General features: G+C 43.4%; 1 protein-coding gene across 17 annotated transcripts in view; it reads right to left on the reverse strand.

The window, feature by feature from the left end:
- LOC118209620 (latent-transforming growth factor beta-binding protein 4) overlaps positions 1–17,700 on the reverse strand; it is a 133,092-nt gene extending 115,392 nt beyond the window's left edge. For all 17 annotated transcript variants that reach the window (XM_035385119.1, XM_035385116.1, XM_035385115.1 and 14 more), the window contains exons 1-2: positions 17,103–17,700; positions 3,429–3,499 (exon numbers count right to left, since the gene is read on the reverse strand). In XM_035385119.1, coding sequence (XP_035241010.1) covers positions 3,429–3,499; positions 17,103–17,410 — 379 coding nt within the window. In that variant the 5' untranslated portion in view covers positions 17,411–17,700. The remainder of the gene's footprint in view (positions 1–3,428; positions 3,500–17,102) is intronic.
- Between the last annotated feature and the right edge of the window lie 483 nt (positions 17,701–18,183).

Below are 18,183 nucleotides of genomic sequence, written 5' to 3' on the forward strand. Positions count from 1 at the left end.
GCATTTAGCCCTACTTATATGCAAAGTTTGACAAACAAGCCCCGTTCTCAAAAAATTACATACCACCCCGCCTGCTCCCTGCCTGCTCCCCGCCTGCCTGCTCCCCGCCTGCCTGCTCCCTACCTGCTCCCCGCCTGCCTGCTCCCTACCTGCTCCCCACCTGCCTGCTCCCCGCCTGCTCCCTGCCTGCCTGCTCCCCGCCTGCTCCCTGCCTTCCTGCTCCCCGCCTTCCTGCTCCCCGCCAGCCTGCTCCCTGCCTGCCTGCTCCCCGCCTGCTCCCTGCCTGCCTGCTCCCTGCCTGCTCCCCGCCCGCCTGCTCCCCGCCTGCCTGCTCCCTGCCTGCTCCCCGCCTGCCTGCTCCCCGCCTGCTCCCCGCCTGTTCCCTGCCTGCCTGCTCCCTGCCTGCTCCCCGCCTGCCTGCTCCCTGCCTGCTCCCCGCCTGCCTGCTCCCTGCCTGCTCCCCGCCTGCGCCCTGCCTGCTCCCCGCCTGCTCCCCGCCTGTTCCCTCTTTAAACAGAAGGAGACGGGCTTGCCGTGCGGGCTTCAGAGCACCAGCTGGGTTATGGGCCGTTAGGAGCCCTAACACAGAGGCGGCTTCGCACGCCACTGTGAGGGAAGCCAGGCCCTCTCCTTTAACCCCGAGAGTCTGTTTGGGTTCAGAGCTCTGCGGTAGGCAGCGCCAGAGCGTTATGGACAGCCCCAGCTCCTAAAGTGACCAATGCACACGCATCTTCGCCAGACATTCTTATCTAGAGTGACTTACAAAGAAAAGTACAAAGTGCACGCAACAGGATCGCAGTATCGACAAAAAAAGTGGGCAATGCTCTTGAACCAGCCCAATGCAACAAGCTTTCTTAGCCTTCCACCGTTAGCTTAAGTAACCACGCATTTAATAACAGTGAACTACCCTGCTGACATGTCGAGTAACAAGTTATAAGCTGCGTGCTAAGCATTGGTTCTACAATATGTTCTGGAGCTTAACTTGCGGGACCTATGACACTTACTGACATTACTGAGGTCAAATTACTGTGGCTTTTTTTGTTGAACCATTTAGTACCTGCCACTGCTATCTCTGCTACTCTAATCCTCCCCAATACACACGCAAGGACATACATCAAGGGTGAACCCGGTCACCCGGGCAACCGATCCTCTTGACAGTAGGTCCTCTGGCTTGATTGTTTAAGTGAGAGATGACAGGCACATAAACCAGTCAGGCATTGGGACAGGCTAGCATAAGCGCTTGAGTCACAGCTAAACACGACCCCCCTTTTTTACGGCACGGTTGACTATGGCCTACCTTGTGAGCGAAACCGAATTAAACAGAACTAGAAATACCGCCTCGCGGTTGCATGCCTCCGCCAACCAGTAGCCAGTCTGGATATAAAATGTCATCACTTCATCATTTTATCCTATTAGACATTTGTGTGAAACTTTGTCATAATTAGCGTATGAATTCTTGAGGTATGGCCAAAAATGTGTTTTGTGAGGTCACAGTGACCTTGACCTTTCACCACCAAAATCTAATCAGTTCATCCTTGAGTCCAAGTGGATGTTTGTGCCAAATTTGAAGAAATTCCCTCAAGGCGTTCCTGAGATATCGTGTTCACAAGAATCGGGAAAGACGGGCGAACAACCCGAAAACATAATGCCTCCGGCCACTGCTGTGCCGTTGCGGAGGCATAAAAATATTTTCACCACATCCTTGCAGATCTTAAAGATCAAGAATGGGCTGTTCTAACCAATGAAAAGAATGTAAACAGTTGTTGACCCAGAAATATGATTAAGAGACTTGATATTACATTAAACTGGTGAACTGTTTACATCCTCTTATGTTCACACTGAACCTCAGCCCAGCCTAGTTCTCTTTAATTAGCCGTGTTCAAAAGCCATTCCTGGGGGAACTGAAACCAGTGCTATACACATATCATACCAAATCGTATCAGAAATGTTATAGAGATATTATAAAAATCTACTGGCAGTCAAAGAGATATCACAAACAAACGTACTGGGTATGATTGATTATTCTTCATCTACTTTTGAGCATTCACAGTCATTACTCTATAAATTCACCCTGACACTACTCTGGCAATCTTATTAAAAGTGCACATATACTAATAGCTATCAACCAAGTGTAATCTACAGTACACAGGTGTGTGAAATCTGAAGGAATATTTGAATGGAACAAAGAAATTTTAAAAAATCTAAAATTGAAAAAGAATAGTGATGTCAAACCTATATCTAATGGTTGTACAGGATTGTGCTGAAGAGAGAGGAGAGTGCAGGCCATTGGATGGGGTGGGGGGGGGGTGTAGAGACTGCTGCAGCATCTGCTCTCTCAGAAGCACTAGGTGGGGGGAACAGGGTCAGGTCCTGAGGCCTGCAACCAACTGTCAAAAGGCGGAAACATCGATCTCAGAGTCTGGGGGAGTGGATAACGGTCCACTAACCCCCCAACCCCCCTGCCCCCTCCCCCCCGCAATTCATTTCAGTGCCCAAAGCTTCCAAAGATGATCTCACTTTCCTTCCTCTTCCTCCTCCTTCAATTGAATATTCACGGCTAAATGCTCAGTGTCAATGCAGCTCATTTTGATATATTTTCATCTCATGTAAACCCTGTCAGAGTTGTTCTAACACTGCGCATTTTACTGAACGGCTTCTGCTTCTAACCCTGAGAGGACATTAAATATATGTCAAGCCCTGTGGAGGGTGGACTCTTATTACACTTCCAGATGCAGTCCAGAAGCTCAGTTTTTCCCCCAACTCGACCCCCGACCCCCTTTCCTCACTCCCCCACCTCTCTGATGGTTCACAAATTTTCTTTCTCCATTGTATATAATAAACCAACAGCCCCGTATCTGTTATCTTGCCTCCAGGGCTTCTGCCCGAGATACTGTCTGTGTACAAACAGTGGGGGTTTTGCACCAGCTCAATCCAGTGACATGGAGGCAAAGTCATTCCAACCAAGCAGCCTTTGGGGGTCACATGGTTTGAGACCGCCACCTCATCCGTGGCCGTTGGTGGATGAAACATCTGCAGTGAGGTGAGGGAACGTGTCAGACTACGCAGATAAAGCCTGTTTTTATCTCCGGAATGGCAGTGGAGAAAGGGTGCACTGGTATTTCAAACGCAGGCTTGTGTCAGGCCATGCCAAATCAATGCATTCGCCACTTTTTGTATTACATATTATTTGTATTGTCCATCCATTACTTAATCAATTTTAATAATCTGCTTCATAGTCATATTTGAGTATTGAGACTTTGAATCTAGCTGGGGAACAAGGCTTACACACATAGGTTGTAGAGCACTTAATTTTAAACTTGTACAGGTTTGTACAGGCAGGCATGTGAGAAGCATAAACTAGCACTGGAGCACTGAACACCATGAACCTTATATCCCACTGGTACTTCAGGCAGGAAAGCAGAACTCACGCTTGGTACATTTCTTTGTCTTAAGAGCCGCAGTCCACCCGGTGCAGCATCTGTTTCCACACACGTTGGGTCTGAAAAAGAGCAAGAGGGAGTTATTAGAAACCGGTGCGACCAGTCTGACCTCAAACACTGATAAGGGACAAACTGTTCTTTGAAAAACACATCTGTTTGCCACACCAAGACCAAGGAATCTCAGCTAAGGCCACGGAAGGACACACTACCTGCAGACAGCCTCTTCAACACCTGATCTAAAGACTGTGTGAATGGGTGTCTTTATCTTACGTTTAAAATGCTAATACAGCCATGAGATAAAGACTTTACTTTCAAAGTAAAATGTGTCCGTTCTGTAATGGATATTCAAGTCCAGTTCACTTCTGATTGGCAGGCCACTAAACAGTCTCACTGCTGATTGGCTAATTGTAAGACATCAGGTTTCTTTTGCAAGGAACACACCCACGTTGCGTACGTCAGTGTCCAGGACGAAGGGCTTGGTGGGGACAGAACAGCAGCTGTGCCCAGGGTGGTGCAGAGGTGGAGGGACTGCAGGGTCTCAGGTGACCACTGGAGCTGACTGGACTTTTCCATGAGGGCATGCAAGGGGGCAGCAGTGCTGAACCTGTAGCATGATGCCAGGCTCTTGAAGCTAGAGACCCCATTCTGTGATGAGGGGCGGAGTCAACTTCTCACCACTTCCACTTTGACTGGATCAGCAGCAATTCTCCCCATGATATGGCCCAGGAAGCTGGTCTCCCTCCAGAAGAGTTGGCACTTCGCAGGGTGGAGCCCTGCTGGTTCGGTGCAGCACTGGCAGCTAGTTGGCTAGCGCTATATTAAAACTGGATACGTGCACTAAGGTGTTGTCCAGGCACACTATGCAGGCTGTGGAGGGGGATGCCTTGCAGGACCCACTCCATTAGTCGCTCAAAGGTTGCCGGACTATGGTATGCTAATCTCCCACAGGCCACCACTATGAAGGCCAACTTGGGGCATGCCGCAGCAGTGGGAGGGACCTGCCAGTAGCCTCCGTGGAGATACAGCGAGCTGAACCAGGAAGAGCCCCCTGTTGTACAGGTCACCATCGATGCGAAGTGAGCTGGTAGGAATCCCTTTTTGCTCCTGCATTTGGAGGGCGGTTGGGGCAGGCACTGACCCCTGAGGAGGCGGGCCACTTGGCTGTGTTGATAGTCACCCTGGTGCTGGCCAGGGCATACAGGCCCAGGACGTAGGGGTCAGTGATATCCTCAATATTACTATTGCTCAGTGGTGACAGGCACCAAGTACAGGGGTAGCCCAGAGTGACCAAGCACGTTAGCTGTATGCCCAGTTACTGGCTTCAGATTAAGTCCAGCTACCCACAAAGCTCTATGTGCTAACAGTCCCATTTGTATCAGGCTAATGGTGGAGCCCATGTCAATAAGAGCAGTCACTGGAGTGGGGGCCATCTTGCAGCAAATGTGGATGCTGTTGTTGTTCTGGCCCACAGTCTGAGCCCATTAGCAAGGTGAACAATGGTATTTTCCCCTTATATTTGATAGTCTACAATATACGAGAATATACAGTATATATATGTGTATATATTTATATAAAGGTTAAAGGTTTTTCAACGTTAAAGTGGTGGAAAATACAAAATGGTGGACAATATGCCTCCTAAGCATTGGAGTTATACATGAGCACAGGCATCTTGAGGTAGGACTGAAGCCTCTCTCAAAAGGGGCATGAGTTATGATTGTTTGAATACTGCAAATTCAAATGACAGTTGCAGCACCAAGTAGCCAATCAGTACCAAAATGGTGGTCCCATCTAACAAAGTGCCACGTTCCACACTGAAGGTCTCTCCCATGTGGTTAGGCCAAAACTGAGGAAACAGTGGACAAAGGAAAATGACTAATAGCCAAAATGGTGGCAAGATGGCAGCAACACATAAAGGACAGACAGATCCTCATCACGTTCCAGATGAGCAATTTGAGCACCACAGCAAGTTTTAAATGTCTAAAAGACAGCAGTGAATTTCATGAATTTATGAATTAAAAAATATATATATTGGGCAAGATGTACAAAGCCTTTTGTGACTAGTTTCATATGCAGATATGACACATTGTTCCCCAGAAACATGCGTGTTATGGATCAAACAGGGGCACAGGGCTGGAAGCGCGGTATGCATGTCGTCTATGTGATTCATTGCAAGGTGCGCTTCTCTCCTTAATGCATATGCATTTAAGGGAATTGTGGCTGATTTTGTATTCCGTAGAATTTACTAAAGTTCACGCAATTAGCGAGGGTCGATTTTGCTTGAAATTTGTCCGCCTCTAAAGAGCAAGTGTAAATCAAGACGCTAGCAAGATGTACAGTACACCCAGGTATAGACCTTGAAGACGCACTGAGAGAATCTTTACAATTCAGACTATTTTAACAACTCAAAATCAAGAAATCAAACAGTACAGATTAAGCAGTCATGCAATAATTAAGGCTGGGTGTTTGTCATGTAAAATATTGGCTGAAGTTATGGAGCAGTCACGGCAAAGTTGTGAAACATCACAGAAAGCATTAATTTATTAACTTAACCAGCAGATCTTAGTCATAGCAGAGAGAAATGGAAATAACATGCGCAACCGTAAAAACAATAACAAATGCCTTCAGTTGCCCCCAGTAAAAAATACAAGTAAATGCATTGATAGGCTGATATATTTAATCGATTAACTACCTCCAGTCTCAAGTAATTGGTGACAGAAAGGGCATGCTTTTCGCCTTAAGCAGAACATTGTTAAAAACAGAGCATGCTGAAATAAAAGAAAAAACATGGTTCCTGTGTGTTAGTTATTGTCTTAAAGTTAGTTTTGTTGCATGTTGCAGCCTACACTGCGAGCTTTGAGTGTTTTATGGAGTGGCTGTTGTCACTGACAACATTACTGTAGCTAACGGGACAAGCGCACAGCATCACCACTGTATGAGGGAGTCAAACGCCTTCCCTGACAAACACAACCCATCGAAATAATTACTTTCCAGGAAGAAATAAAAGACGACCTGGAACCTCCCACGCAACATTCCCATTCCATCCAGGCAATAGTCAACCTCCTTGCAAAATTACACTCCCAGATCTGGATAATTTCAGTCATTTCAATCAGTCAGTTTTGTTGTGTGATGTCCGTAGATAGGCTGGATACGTTCTAATGGCTCACCAGCAGATACATCCATTTCCTCACATCCAGTGAAGATATTCAGTGCACTAAGCAGTTTTTGAACTGTCCCTTTTAAGCTCTGCTTCATATGTAAGATGTGATTAGTAAGCAGTCCCATTCGATGATTGCGTAATTAGCTGTGCTCGTAATGAATCAGACCTTACATTTTAGGCAGACTGTGAACGCACCAACATACTCTTGTCAGGCCACAGGTTTTATGTACATACAGCCGGCTCACTGTCCTCCGTAGCACCACCATATGATTCAATTGGGCTAATTCTATAGGGTTGGGCTCTTGATGCGAGTGCCAATATGGCTAGCAAATTACATCAATTTACGTTGAGACTGACGAAACTTGGAGTCTCACACCTTCGGTCCTAGGCCCCCTAATAAAGCAATCAGGGCAAAACCATATAGTCACTACTTAGTGTACTCAATTTAAAACCACTCAATGGCTTTGATCTCTAAGCTTTGAAATGAATATGGTAGAGTGTAACACCTCTATGTGCGCACAGAGCCGTATGAAACAGCTGGCTGTGCTGTGGTCTGTGGGGCAGAGAAGCCCCAGTAAGCAGGGTGACCGGCCTATCCCAGCCACTCTCAGCGCATGGGAGACGCTGGTTTCCCACACTGCTTGTGCAAAGGCCTGTCTTTTCCCTTCCCAGGTGGGCAAACAGACCCGGATTAGGCTCCTCCCAGAGGCCTGCTGGCGGGCGGCAGTTTGTGTAGGGCTTCTGGGAGAAAAGGCAATTTGCGGGTCAATACAAACGTTAGTGACAAACCCACAGCTTCAAAGTAACTGCTTAGCAGGCCCAGCATTTACAAATTTGCCCCTTACTGGGATTCGAGGTGTTTCGTGACCTTATGGTCACCGGGGCACAAATTTGCCCTTTGCTGAGATTTGTTAGTTCAGAGTGTTTTGGGGTTCATTGTGTGGCTGTGAAATAGAGCCTGGGGCCCTCAGCGACAGGGCCAAGGGGCCCCACTGCATGTCTTTAGGCCCCCTCTGAAGAACCACTGAACCCACCCACAAGGGGGCAAGGTGACCCAATGATCATAAGGTCACGTGACAGCTCTGACCCCCCAGTTATGTGTAATCTCATCTCACGTTTTCAATGTACACAAATACCAAGTTACTCACACATACAAGACATACAACTCATTCATTCAAACTGGAAAAATCTAGGCCTGCCATTAAAAGTATTGATATCAAAATGAAGCTAAGTTACTGAACTTCAAACAATATAGGCTATCTTGCCTCACCAAAATTAAATAAACTGTATTCCAAAGCAATGCTACCCAATGTTTCCTCAATTGTTTCAAGTCACTTGGCCCTGTGTGTATAAGCATACAATACATGGACAGGCAAAACATATGTGTGGATGGGTTTGTAAGAGTGAAGATTGATTGAATTGGCGTTAATATGTCCAATTTGTATTGGTATGTATGTATTTAGCTGCCCAGCCTTTATATTGCATTATTGTTTCTATTCTCTTAAAGCTTGGTTTTAGGTTTTGATCAACTTTACAACTTCAATAAACGACTTTCTAGTACATGGTATTGCACACCAGACGTTGTCCTTCATTAACATTAGATGAGTGCTCATTTTCCTTTAGCTCATGTTTAACAGCTAACCAGTTTTTCTACAGAGAATTCAAAACACGTCAAGGCTTGTCATGCTACATCAAGGAAATCATGATGCACATAGGCGCCAGCTCTGTGGGTGCTCTAGAGCTCGAGCACCCCTAATATTTCAGAGTTCAACATTTAAAAGTGAGCTACCATTAAATATATATATATATTAAAATAAAATGTATAGCGTTGTTGCCAAAAGACGTGCTCCCTGGAATGCCCATGCGAGTGGGTGCTCTTGGTCTGTTATCTTATGTATCTTGTCCTAACTCTCAGTTGGTCAGCTCAGCTGTCATGACTGTAAATCACGTGACGACGGCAAAGGTAAACAAAAAATGACCTGGCGCTTAATTAGTTAATAAAGCCAGGTAGCCTCGCTGCGCTGGCAATAAAAGTATATGTCATTTTAAAAAGGACATCAAAAATGGATAAATTTGTCGTCAGAATACCAAAACCACCACCTGTTCAACCTGCTAACCTAACTACCGACGATGATCACCGCACGGAGGATCGACTTGCTAATGCAAGTCAGCCACAGCCAGTGCCTACAGAACAAGCCGGAGAAGAAGCTGCCATTAGGGAGGGCAAAACGGAGCTTTAGAATGTCGTCAGCAGTGTATGCGTGTGAGCTCGACAATACATTTCTCACAGAAAAGGTAGTGTCGGCTTTTTTAGTTAATTACGGTGGTGAAGTGACAAGAATTAAGTGGTGCTGTGCTGTTAGCCTTTATTGAACGCTGTACACGGTTAATGTGAAGTAGTGAGCACAATCGGACAGCACTAACCCACAAAAATGTACTTTGAATGGTACTTGCTCAATCGAACGGTGAATGTGAAAAACATTTGATTGTAGTCAGCGGCACCAAAATTTTCAGTCACACCCTCAATAAACGGCAAAAGTCCCAGTAGAAGACTGAATTAAATCTTTTAAAGTTACATATTTTCTGAAACGTTATTGATTCTGCTTGGCCACAGTGAGTGAAACTAAGCGATCTGAGCGTATAGTTGCTATGTAAATTACGTCAGAAGGATTCAACCTTGTTTTTTGCTACCTAAACTCCACAGCACACTCATTGCCGTTATCATGATTGTAGCAGGAAGTGTCTATTTTAAAATAGTTAAAATTAGAATCCATTTAAACCATTCACAAATGACCTGGGACTTTGAAGTTATAAGGCGGGATGTATCAATGATGTATTCTGAGAGAACCAACTGTCATAAATGAGTGCGTAAAATCAACCAGTAAGAGTTATGTCACTGATCAGAACCCCATAAATGTAAACAATCGAATGCCCAGTGAAATCCACAAAAACAGCCAATATATCACATTAATATTCCATATGTGCAATCGCTGTTCACAATACGTTAATTTAAGGCTAAACTGATATTTTAATCACAATACCTATGTTAATTTCCGGAATTACATTTTTTCGATTGTCCTCTCTACTAACATCGCACCTCCACCACGCAAAAAAAGGGAGAACACGTGTGTTTTTAATAAGACATCGGAATACGGAACATACAAATTTTCTTTAAATGTGGACATTTTGTCCAAAAAACAAACAAAAAGAAAACCGCTGTAATCGTGATTTGTTGTGATTGATAAAATAAAGGCAGTACATTTATTTAAATCGAGCACCCCCAGTCATTTTAAAAAGCGGCTGTGGTGATGCACACGGCACTCGTTCCAGCTCTTAGAACCGCACGACTGACGTGGTCCCACCTCAATTCAGCTCTTAGAACCACACGACTGACGCGGTCCCACCTCAATTCAGCTCTTAGAACCGCACGACTGACGTGGTCCCACCTCAATTCAGCTCTTAGAACCGCACGACTGACGTGGTCCCACCTCAATTCAGCTCTTAGAACCACACGACTGACGCGGTCCCACCTCAATTCAGCTCTTAGAACCGCACGACTGACGCGGTCCCACCTCAATTCAGCTCTTAGAACCGCACGACCGACGCGGTCCCACCTCAATTCAGCTCTTAGAACCACACGACTGACGCGGTCCCACCTCAATTCCAGCTCTGTTAAAGCTCATTTGTTTGTCCAGGGCACTGATTGGGTAACGACTCCTGCCCTGCTGACCCACATCACGACCATGACCTCCGGTGCAGTTTCATAATGCAGGAAGGATGAGGACACGGGGTCGGAGCTGCCAGTGACCCACTGTTCATGCTCACTGGCGGAACACACAACCTTTGTGGAAACTGGCAGTGAATTTCAGGAGAGCGCACAGTGGAGAATTCCAGATGCGGTGTTTTCAGAAGAAACACACAGGACCTTTGGGCTGCAAACCGCTCCCTGCTGCTAACTGACAGTGGGTAGATGGATAGAATCCAATTGCTACCTTCCTAGCCTCTGCTGTTCATTAGTTCAAGTGCCTGAATACAGTACAGTAATTCATGACAAAAGCCAAGACACAGCTTTAGACGAAAGGTTATTTAATTTTCTGTGGGTGGTAAAAGGGATCTTTCAAGGGGCTAAAAGGACCTGGCAGATTAACGCAAAGCAGCAGTGGGGTGGCAGCGATGGAACGTTTGGTATGCCACATTTTAACGACTGGAGTAAATAAAAGAGTGAAAGTAACTTTTAAGAGGCAAAGAGTTGACTGTTCGCCTGCCCGTGAACACATTAGCACAATCAGACACCTCACTTTCTCATCAGCAGGCTGACACCCAGACTCAGACCCCAGATTGAGGAAGCACGGCTGTATCCAGGGGCTAACACTAAGGTTCCCCACTTTTCTATGTCACTCTTGATAAGAGCTAAGTGATTGCAGTGCCATGCAATGCAATGGAAGACATTTAAAGTCCCTGTGCAGCCTCCCTTTTCTTACATTTAAATTGTTCCTTTAGTTACTAAATTACAATATATATGTATTTTTTCTACGTATTAGACTTTGAAAAGATAAAAAACCTGCTTTGATGTAAAACCTGAATTTCTTAATATAGCAGACTCAAGACTGTCCTAATAATTTATGCATTCACTTTTGATTGACAGCCCGGGCCGCTCAGTCCCACTAACCTGGATCAGCGCTCACTCCACGTAACGTCAGTTGTTAGCTAACATTAGCTAGTTATCATACAACCGTAATAATGGATAACGAGTACAGCATCAAATATTGAGCCGTATATGTATGAGCCCATCGCTTACAGCCTACAATACAGGACCCTAACATTATAGGATAACTTACGTTAGCACATACCATTATCGATTGTTTTTTTTTGTGGCAGTAACATTATAACAGTCTGGAGAATAATGTAACGTTACACTCGCCAGGTAACGTTAGCTATATTTAGACAAGATAAGTCCAGCTCCTTGCTACATTAGCAAAATTATCGATAGCCAGACAGCAAGTAAATTGGGGAGATGAGATTAACGGTAACGTTATAGTTGGTAGGCTTGAGTCGATTATTAGCAGAACGTCATCTAGCCCGAACGGATGCTTACCGGAACCGGTCCGTTCAACCGGCTTTGAACTTGGGAGCGCACACTACATAAATATTCATACTGGGTGTGTGTTTTGGCCACCACACATTGGTCAATGCAAATTAGAAACATTCGCGACGTCACAAATTTGGTCTCAAAACCACCAATACCAAATACTCCGCCAGGCAGCATTGTATAGTTTTTAGGAAAAAAAATCTAATTCATTACATACATGTATTAAATACTTTTAAAATCAATGTGTAAGTAACCTTATAGTCTTTGGTTATAATATAAGCATTTTAAAATCATGATTTTGACTGCACAGGGTCTTTAAGCACCACATACTTAATATCCCACGAATGTGAGACTACCCCCCTAACCCAGACTCCCCCCAAACCCCCCAACATGGGCGTTCACAAAAACGATGAAAAACCTATTTGGTAAAAGAATATTCTCCCCCACTGCATTATGAATAGGCGAATGGAAAAAAGAGTGCACCCTTCTGGGTGCCCAATGTAGCCACCTCTCTAGCACTGCCACACAGGATTTATGAAGACAGGGTGAGAATGCTTAACCAAAAGAGATGTTCCTCCCTGCGGCTCAGTGCCATTCCATTCCAGACTACCAAATGAAATAGTATCCCCCTGACCTTCCATGATTGCACATAGTGTCCTCTTTGCAGATGGTTTTTTAGGCTGAGTCACAGGGGCTAAGCAAAATGCTCCATCAATAGAAAATTCTCCCAATCACACCACTGGATCTCAAAGAACATGTGTGTTTATATTCCTGTCAAAACCTTTCACATCCCAGACAGAAGTCTCCAAGAGACCTTCCCCCTATGCTCTCCCGAGGGGAAACATTAATGCCTTTCCCTCTGTGTAAATTTGCACAATGTAAAAGATTGGTTGGATGGGATTTAAAGAGACGCCAACTTCTGAGCTTCAAGTGACTGAGCCTGAATTCCTCCCAAAAGGCTTTGTGAACTGCTGACCCAGCAGCTTGGCTCCACCTCCTCAACGGTCCAGTGTGACAAACCTCAATGCAAACATCCTCCTCCGCTCTCCGGTGGCAGTGATAGTGTTCCCTCAGACACACACTCCCGGAACAAATCCCCGTGGGATGTTTACTTTCGGCCTGCCAATCACTTCAGCTCATTAAAGTCAACGGGAGTGATGTGACACATCCGTGATTCTACATCGCGGGCCAACTGCGGGTGGACTGAGTCTTCCAGATGGGCAGGCCTTCAGCTACTTGTCTTGAGCAGGATGTTATAGCACTGTTCCTAAATGTATCTAAGATTTAAATGAGTGATGGGGGGAACGGGGCGCTGCACATTCTCGGTTGTTGAAATAAGGTTCCCTCCCTTCACTTGAGCCATTTGAGGTCATTCGATTAAATATAAAAGCAATATCATTAACATAACATAACGTAAGACAAGAACAGGCCATTCAGCCCAACACTGCTCGTCTATTCCTACCACTAAACTGTACTTAATGCTTAGTTTACCTAAAAGCTAGATAGTAGATTGTTGTGCTCTGTAGACCAGTTACAAATGTAACAGTCCAGTCACCAAGGCCTTACATTATTTTTCATTTGGAAAATAATAACCCCACATCAATCTTGAGTAGCTAACGTTACTATCAAGGGGAAGGTGTGTGCCAGTATGTGTGCGAGGGAATGCTCCCAACTAACGGAGGAAAGGAAACTGCAGCTCTTCACTGAGTTTTATGCTGTCTCATATGAGAGGTGATTTTAATCTAGAAGTCAGTATTGTATTGCATTTACCCTAGATTTCCTGACAAACATGAAGGCAACAGGAATGTATTAAACATAATAGGGTCTTAATTCAAAATAGGGTCTTAATTCAAATGCTACTATGCATGGATACTGTTCTTCCACATTCCAAAAATATAAGTTCTAATAACTTTCATTTTTTTTCATTTAGCAAAATAAAAACAAATCTAACAGTAAGAAAGAAGTGTGTGTTCTATATCTTCATTACAAAACATTAATAATGTGATGTACATAGGCCTAAAATAAGAAAGGTTTGATTATCCAGAAATTGAAACAATGGACTCATATGGTTCTTCGTCTGTAGGATTCATTTATTTGGCCAGAGAAACATCTTTACTGGATAGGAAAGAGTGGCTCTGAAGGAGGACCAGGCCTGGCTTGTTCCTTACTTTCAGGCAAATCGCCCGAGCACAATCACGATTTGTACTGCAGTGCGACGGAAGTGACAATAACGTAGTTACTCGAGTGAGTCGGCCATAAATGCTGAAGAAAAAGGAGGATGAAAGCCAACACTCTTTCACCGTCTGACCTCCTCAGGAGGCCAGAGAGGCCTGTGGAAAGAACTGCTGTTGTCAGGGAGAGAGCGGACTTTATTTACTCTTACCATGGGGGGTCAACAAAATTACTCTCGTTTTTTAAAGGATCAGCATCTCCAACCCAGATTGGAAGAATCCTTTAGTTCACGAAAGATGAATGATCAAGCTTTACACCACAGTAATGAAAGCTCCAGGGAACCAACCATTGAACGTCATTCCTCAGAACACCCAACTGTTTCAGACCCACCCAGACCTCAGCTCATCCTTCTTGTCTAAAGGAATATGTCATTGATACACATGTGAACACACAAGCCAACACGCCTTTCCATTTTCTTCACTCGATATTTCTTCATATAGCTCAGTGGTGTCAAACTCGTTGCCATGGAGGGCCGTGTGTATGCAGGTTTTCATTCCAACCAATTAATGCTGCCTTAATTGAGTCCAATTACTCATTCAGCCATATGCGTTTAACTGCATTGAAGCACAGAATATAAGAAAATTTTTATTTAGACAATGTGGGTCACCATAGACGTCGGGTCACCATTGTGCACAAACCTGCATCCCTAATTCAGCAAATAATTTAACTAATTATATAATCAAGATCTGAGGCTGGAATGAAAACCTGCATACACACGGCCCTCCATGGGCCCTTCCGAGTTTGACACCACTGATATAGCTGTTCATAAAGCATCGCTGGTCATTTTTGGACATCCAAAAACACTTACAATAAACGTCTTCCACAAGAGTTATTTAATCTTTCATTTCTTTGTTGTTATTATTTATTGTTTCGATTGATTGATTAGTCCTAGGTGAGAGTACTACAAGCCCCTTTGAGATTTTTTCTCACCTGCATCAGTATGTAGCTACTGTTGTGTCTCCCTGTTTGTACGTTTTCCTAGTGTGAATAAGTAAAACAAAAGACAAAACAAAACAAAATTATACCTTCGTAAGCACTACATAAACATTATTAAAGGCTTATGTCAAAAACCATTCCTATACTGCAGGAATGTCCCCACTGATGCAGAAAGTGATGTAATACTAATGCACAGAGTAACACAAACACATATTTTGGTTATTGACATAAGGATTTATGAATGTCCACGTACAGCTTATGAATGTGCTATGTAGTCATTATGAAGGAGTTCAAAAATGGTCTTACATCAAAAGTGGTGTCCATTGTTCTTTCTCCACAGACTTGCATATCAAATAAATGTATTGTCTGTGCTGATTCAGAAATCAAAGTGTTTTCCTCTTTCTGAATACAAGACCTACATGTGTGAATACATAGTGCCCCTGGTTTCCCCAAAGCCTTTTACTTCTCATGCCTTCCGTGCAGACCTACCCAGTAAAGTCTTAACGTGTCAAACCTCTAAGCCATATGAACAACGCTGGTGCACATTCTTATTTAACAGACTGGCCAGGGAAATTCCGATTCCATTGGAGAGTGTTCACAGGTGAGCAGTCGTTCTCAGTGAGAGATATGCCTCTTTTCTGAATGGCGAGAGCTCAAATACAGTATTGCAATGAAAGGCAGCCAGCATGTCTGCTGACGTGCTCCTAACACAGTTTGTAAGAGTGAAAGCCATACCTGAAGGTTAGGGTACATTAGGGTAACCAATGTGGGAAACAGCTACAAGGAAGATACCCATCTTATTGATAAACAGAAATGCTTGTTTGCAGACCAAAAGCCAAATATATAAAACTTATAAATATATACCAAATATATAAAACTTCCAAATTGTTCATTTACTCATTACAAAATATCAAATGCATGCTGAACATAAATGTGACCTCTTATGTAATGTGTTACTACAGAAATGTATTATTAAAACTAAATCACGTAGTTCCTCATGTGATGACGTTATTAAAACTGGTCCCCAATAAGCCAAGGACTATCAAAAGCCATTTACAGTATTCTATGATTTCTCAGTCTTTCTCGTATGTTCCGGTGTATAACAGAGCACTATCTTATTTCTTTTGTTATCTGTAGTGGTTTTACCGATAAAGAATTGTTTTCCCCCCCATCAAACTGCGTAGAGTCTAATCTTTACGATGGTGTAGGTGTTACAGCAGTGCACCTTGAATCAGTGACCGATAAAACCAATAATTTACGAGAATGCTATTTTTAGACGCTGCCATATAATTGGTCTATAAGAGATTATCCTTCTAATAAAGTAAGGTCAGCCGTAGCCTAATGAAGGCCTGAGCTATGACTTCTGCACCCTATTCATAGCAGACTTCATTAAAGTGTCCTATGGAGTTAGTACTCAGTTGCAATAAAGCCTTAGGTTAACCAGGATTACGCAAATGAAGCATCACCTGTTTTCACGTTGAATCCAAATGTGATTTTTATATAATAATTTGAGCAATTATAATATTCATTCGGCGTAGAATTATTAAAATACATTTTTTACAACTGCTTTCTTTCTTTCCTTCCATTTACAAAGGCAATGCAAACAATTTAGAACACTCGTGAAATCTGTGCGGATCATACGAACAAACCGACATATGAAAACTGACCAATTCCACACTGTTTGTCTTAATGCATTTATGAACCATTTACAATCTAATTCAGTTAATAATACCAGATTTATGGAGACCTAATGTTTAACGAGGCACTACACACGCAATGCGTATTTGTGAACAGATCAACAAGCAGGTTAAGGAGACAGACAGTATATCTTACAACGTCCTCCCATTTCAATTTAATGATGAACGCGATCCTTCCCAGTCGTTTGTCATAAAGGGTTTAATGTATGCTCTTCAGAGTTACACGTAATTCCGCCCTTTACTTTCCTGGGTTATCTAAAATCTAAATACATAACATGGCTCTCTGTGATTGATTCTGATGCGCATTTTTAAAAAATGTTCTGTATGGAAGATATAATACTATGTGGAAGAAATTCGGTGCAGAAAAGTATTAATCGTACTGTTGTCCGGGAAATTCAAATACTATCTGTTGTCAGAAGCACTACAAAAGAATTGTTAAAATAAACCTATATTTGCTGTGGAAACGACGGGTGTCATGCAAAATAAATTGAATAGTACTCCGAACAAAAATTCACCTTTAGGCCTACATAAAAAAGTTTGCAAATACTCACCCATTTAAATCAATAGTTATTGTCGTATTTGTTCCCAGCTTATTCGCTTTTGCTAGCAGTTTTGATTTCAGTGACTTGCGTTTTAGCGTTGACTTGACAGGCGCACTCCGCTGCGGGTGATAAACCTGCAAATCCGCAGTCGCGCGCTGGTTCTTAGTCTCCGTTTTCCAATGCACGCGCTGTATCTCGTACACTGCGGTGCGGCTGACATGCCTTCCAGTTGTGGTATCAAATCCTTTCGAAAGTGTTAAAAACACCACAAATGTCAATGCGAGCAAATCAAGACGTGCCGTCCTCCGGTTTACCATGTTCTGTTTGAGATTTAGTCTAGCATCTCAAGAACTCCACAGTTTCCAGAATTGATCCAAATACAGAGATTCTGTTCCGCAAGATTGGGAAACATAAATCTGAAGCTGCCGAGAAAAGGACAATGATTGCTGGAACAATATGCTTATTGTTTGCTTGTAACAGTGCTTACTGATATATTTTCAGCTCATTGCATGATTAAATAAAGTTAAATAAATAAAATTTCACTCCATAACAATGTGTGCTGAATGGTTTGTGTTATTTTAAGCGAGTCCGTGCTTTTGTCAGTGTCTTTTTGAAGTTTATAGAAATTTGTGAACACTGAAATGGGTTTAAAGTTCGGCTTAAAAACTTTGGACCAATAGGGTAGGCTGCTGAGGTTCTTTGACCATAACATCCAATCGGATTGCAATGTGGGAGGACTAGGAGGATGGGTGAGAGAAAAGGGTTCATTGAAATTCACCAAATTCAGGAACAGGATGGAGTGCGGCTTCAATACTTAAACGTATGCAGTGCCAAAATTAAATTGTTTCAATGATTAACAAAAAATATGATATGCTGTCGAGAGGCTTGCCGTCTCCTGATTCTCGTATTTGAATGAGTCAGACTTTATCGTGAAGTGTTAGAGGACGTTAAAGTGTTAAAACTCATGAGAGTTAATTTGTAAACTACAAAAGCCATATTCAGCACACATCTTAATATATTCCCAGCCAACCTTGCAAAGTTTGCTTCATTTACAATAGAATGTTGTTTCTTGGTTTAAACGCAGTTAAAG

Source organism: Anguilla anguilla, chromosome 12 (genome assembly GCF_013347855.1).
Source record: "Anguilla anguilla isolate fAngAng1 chromosome 12, fAngAng1.pri, whole genome shotgun sequence".
Classification (NCBI taxonomy): Eukaryota; Metazoa; Chordata; class Actinopteri; order Anguilliformes; family Anguillidae; genus Anguilla; species Anguilla anguilla.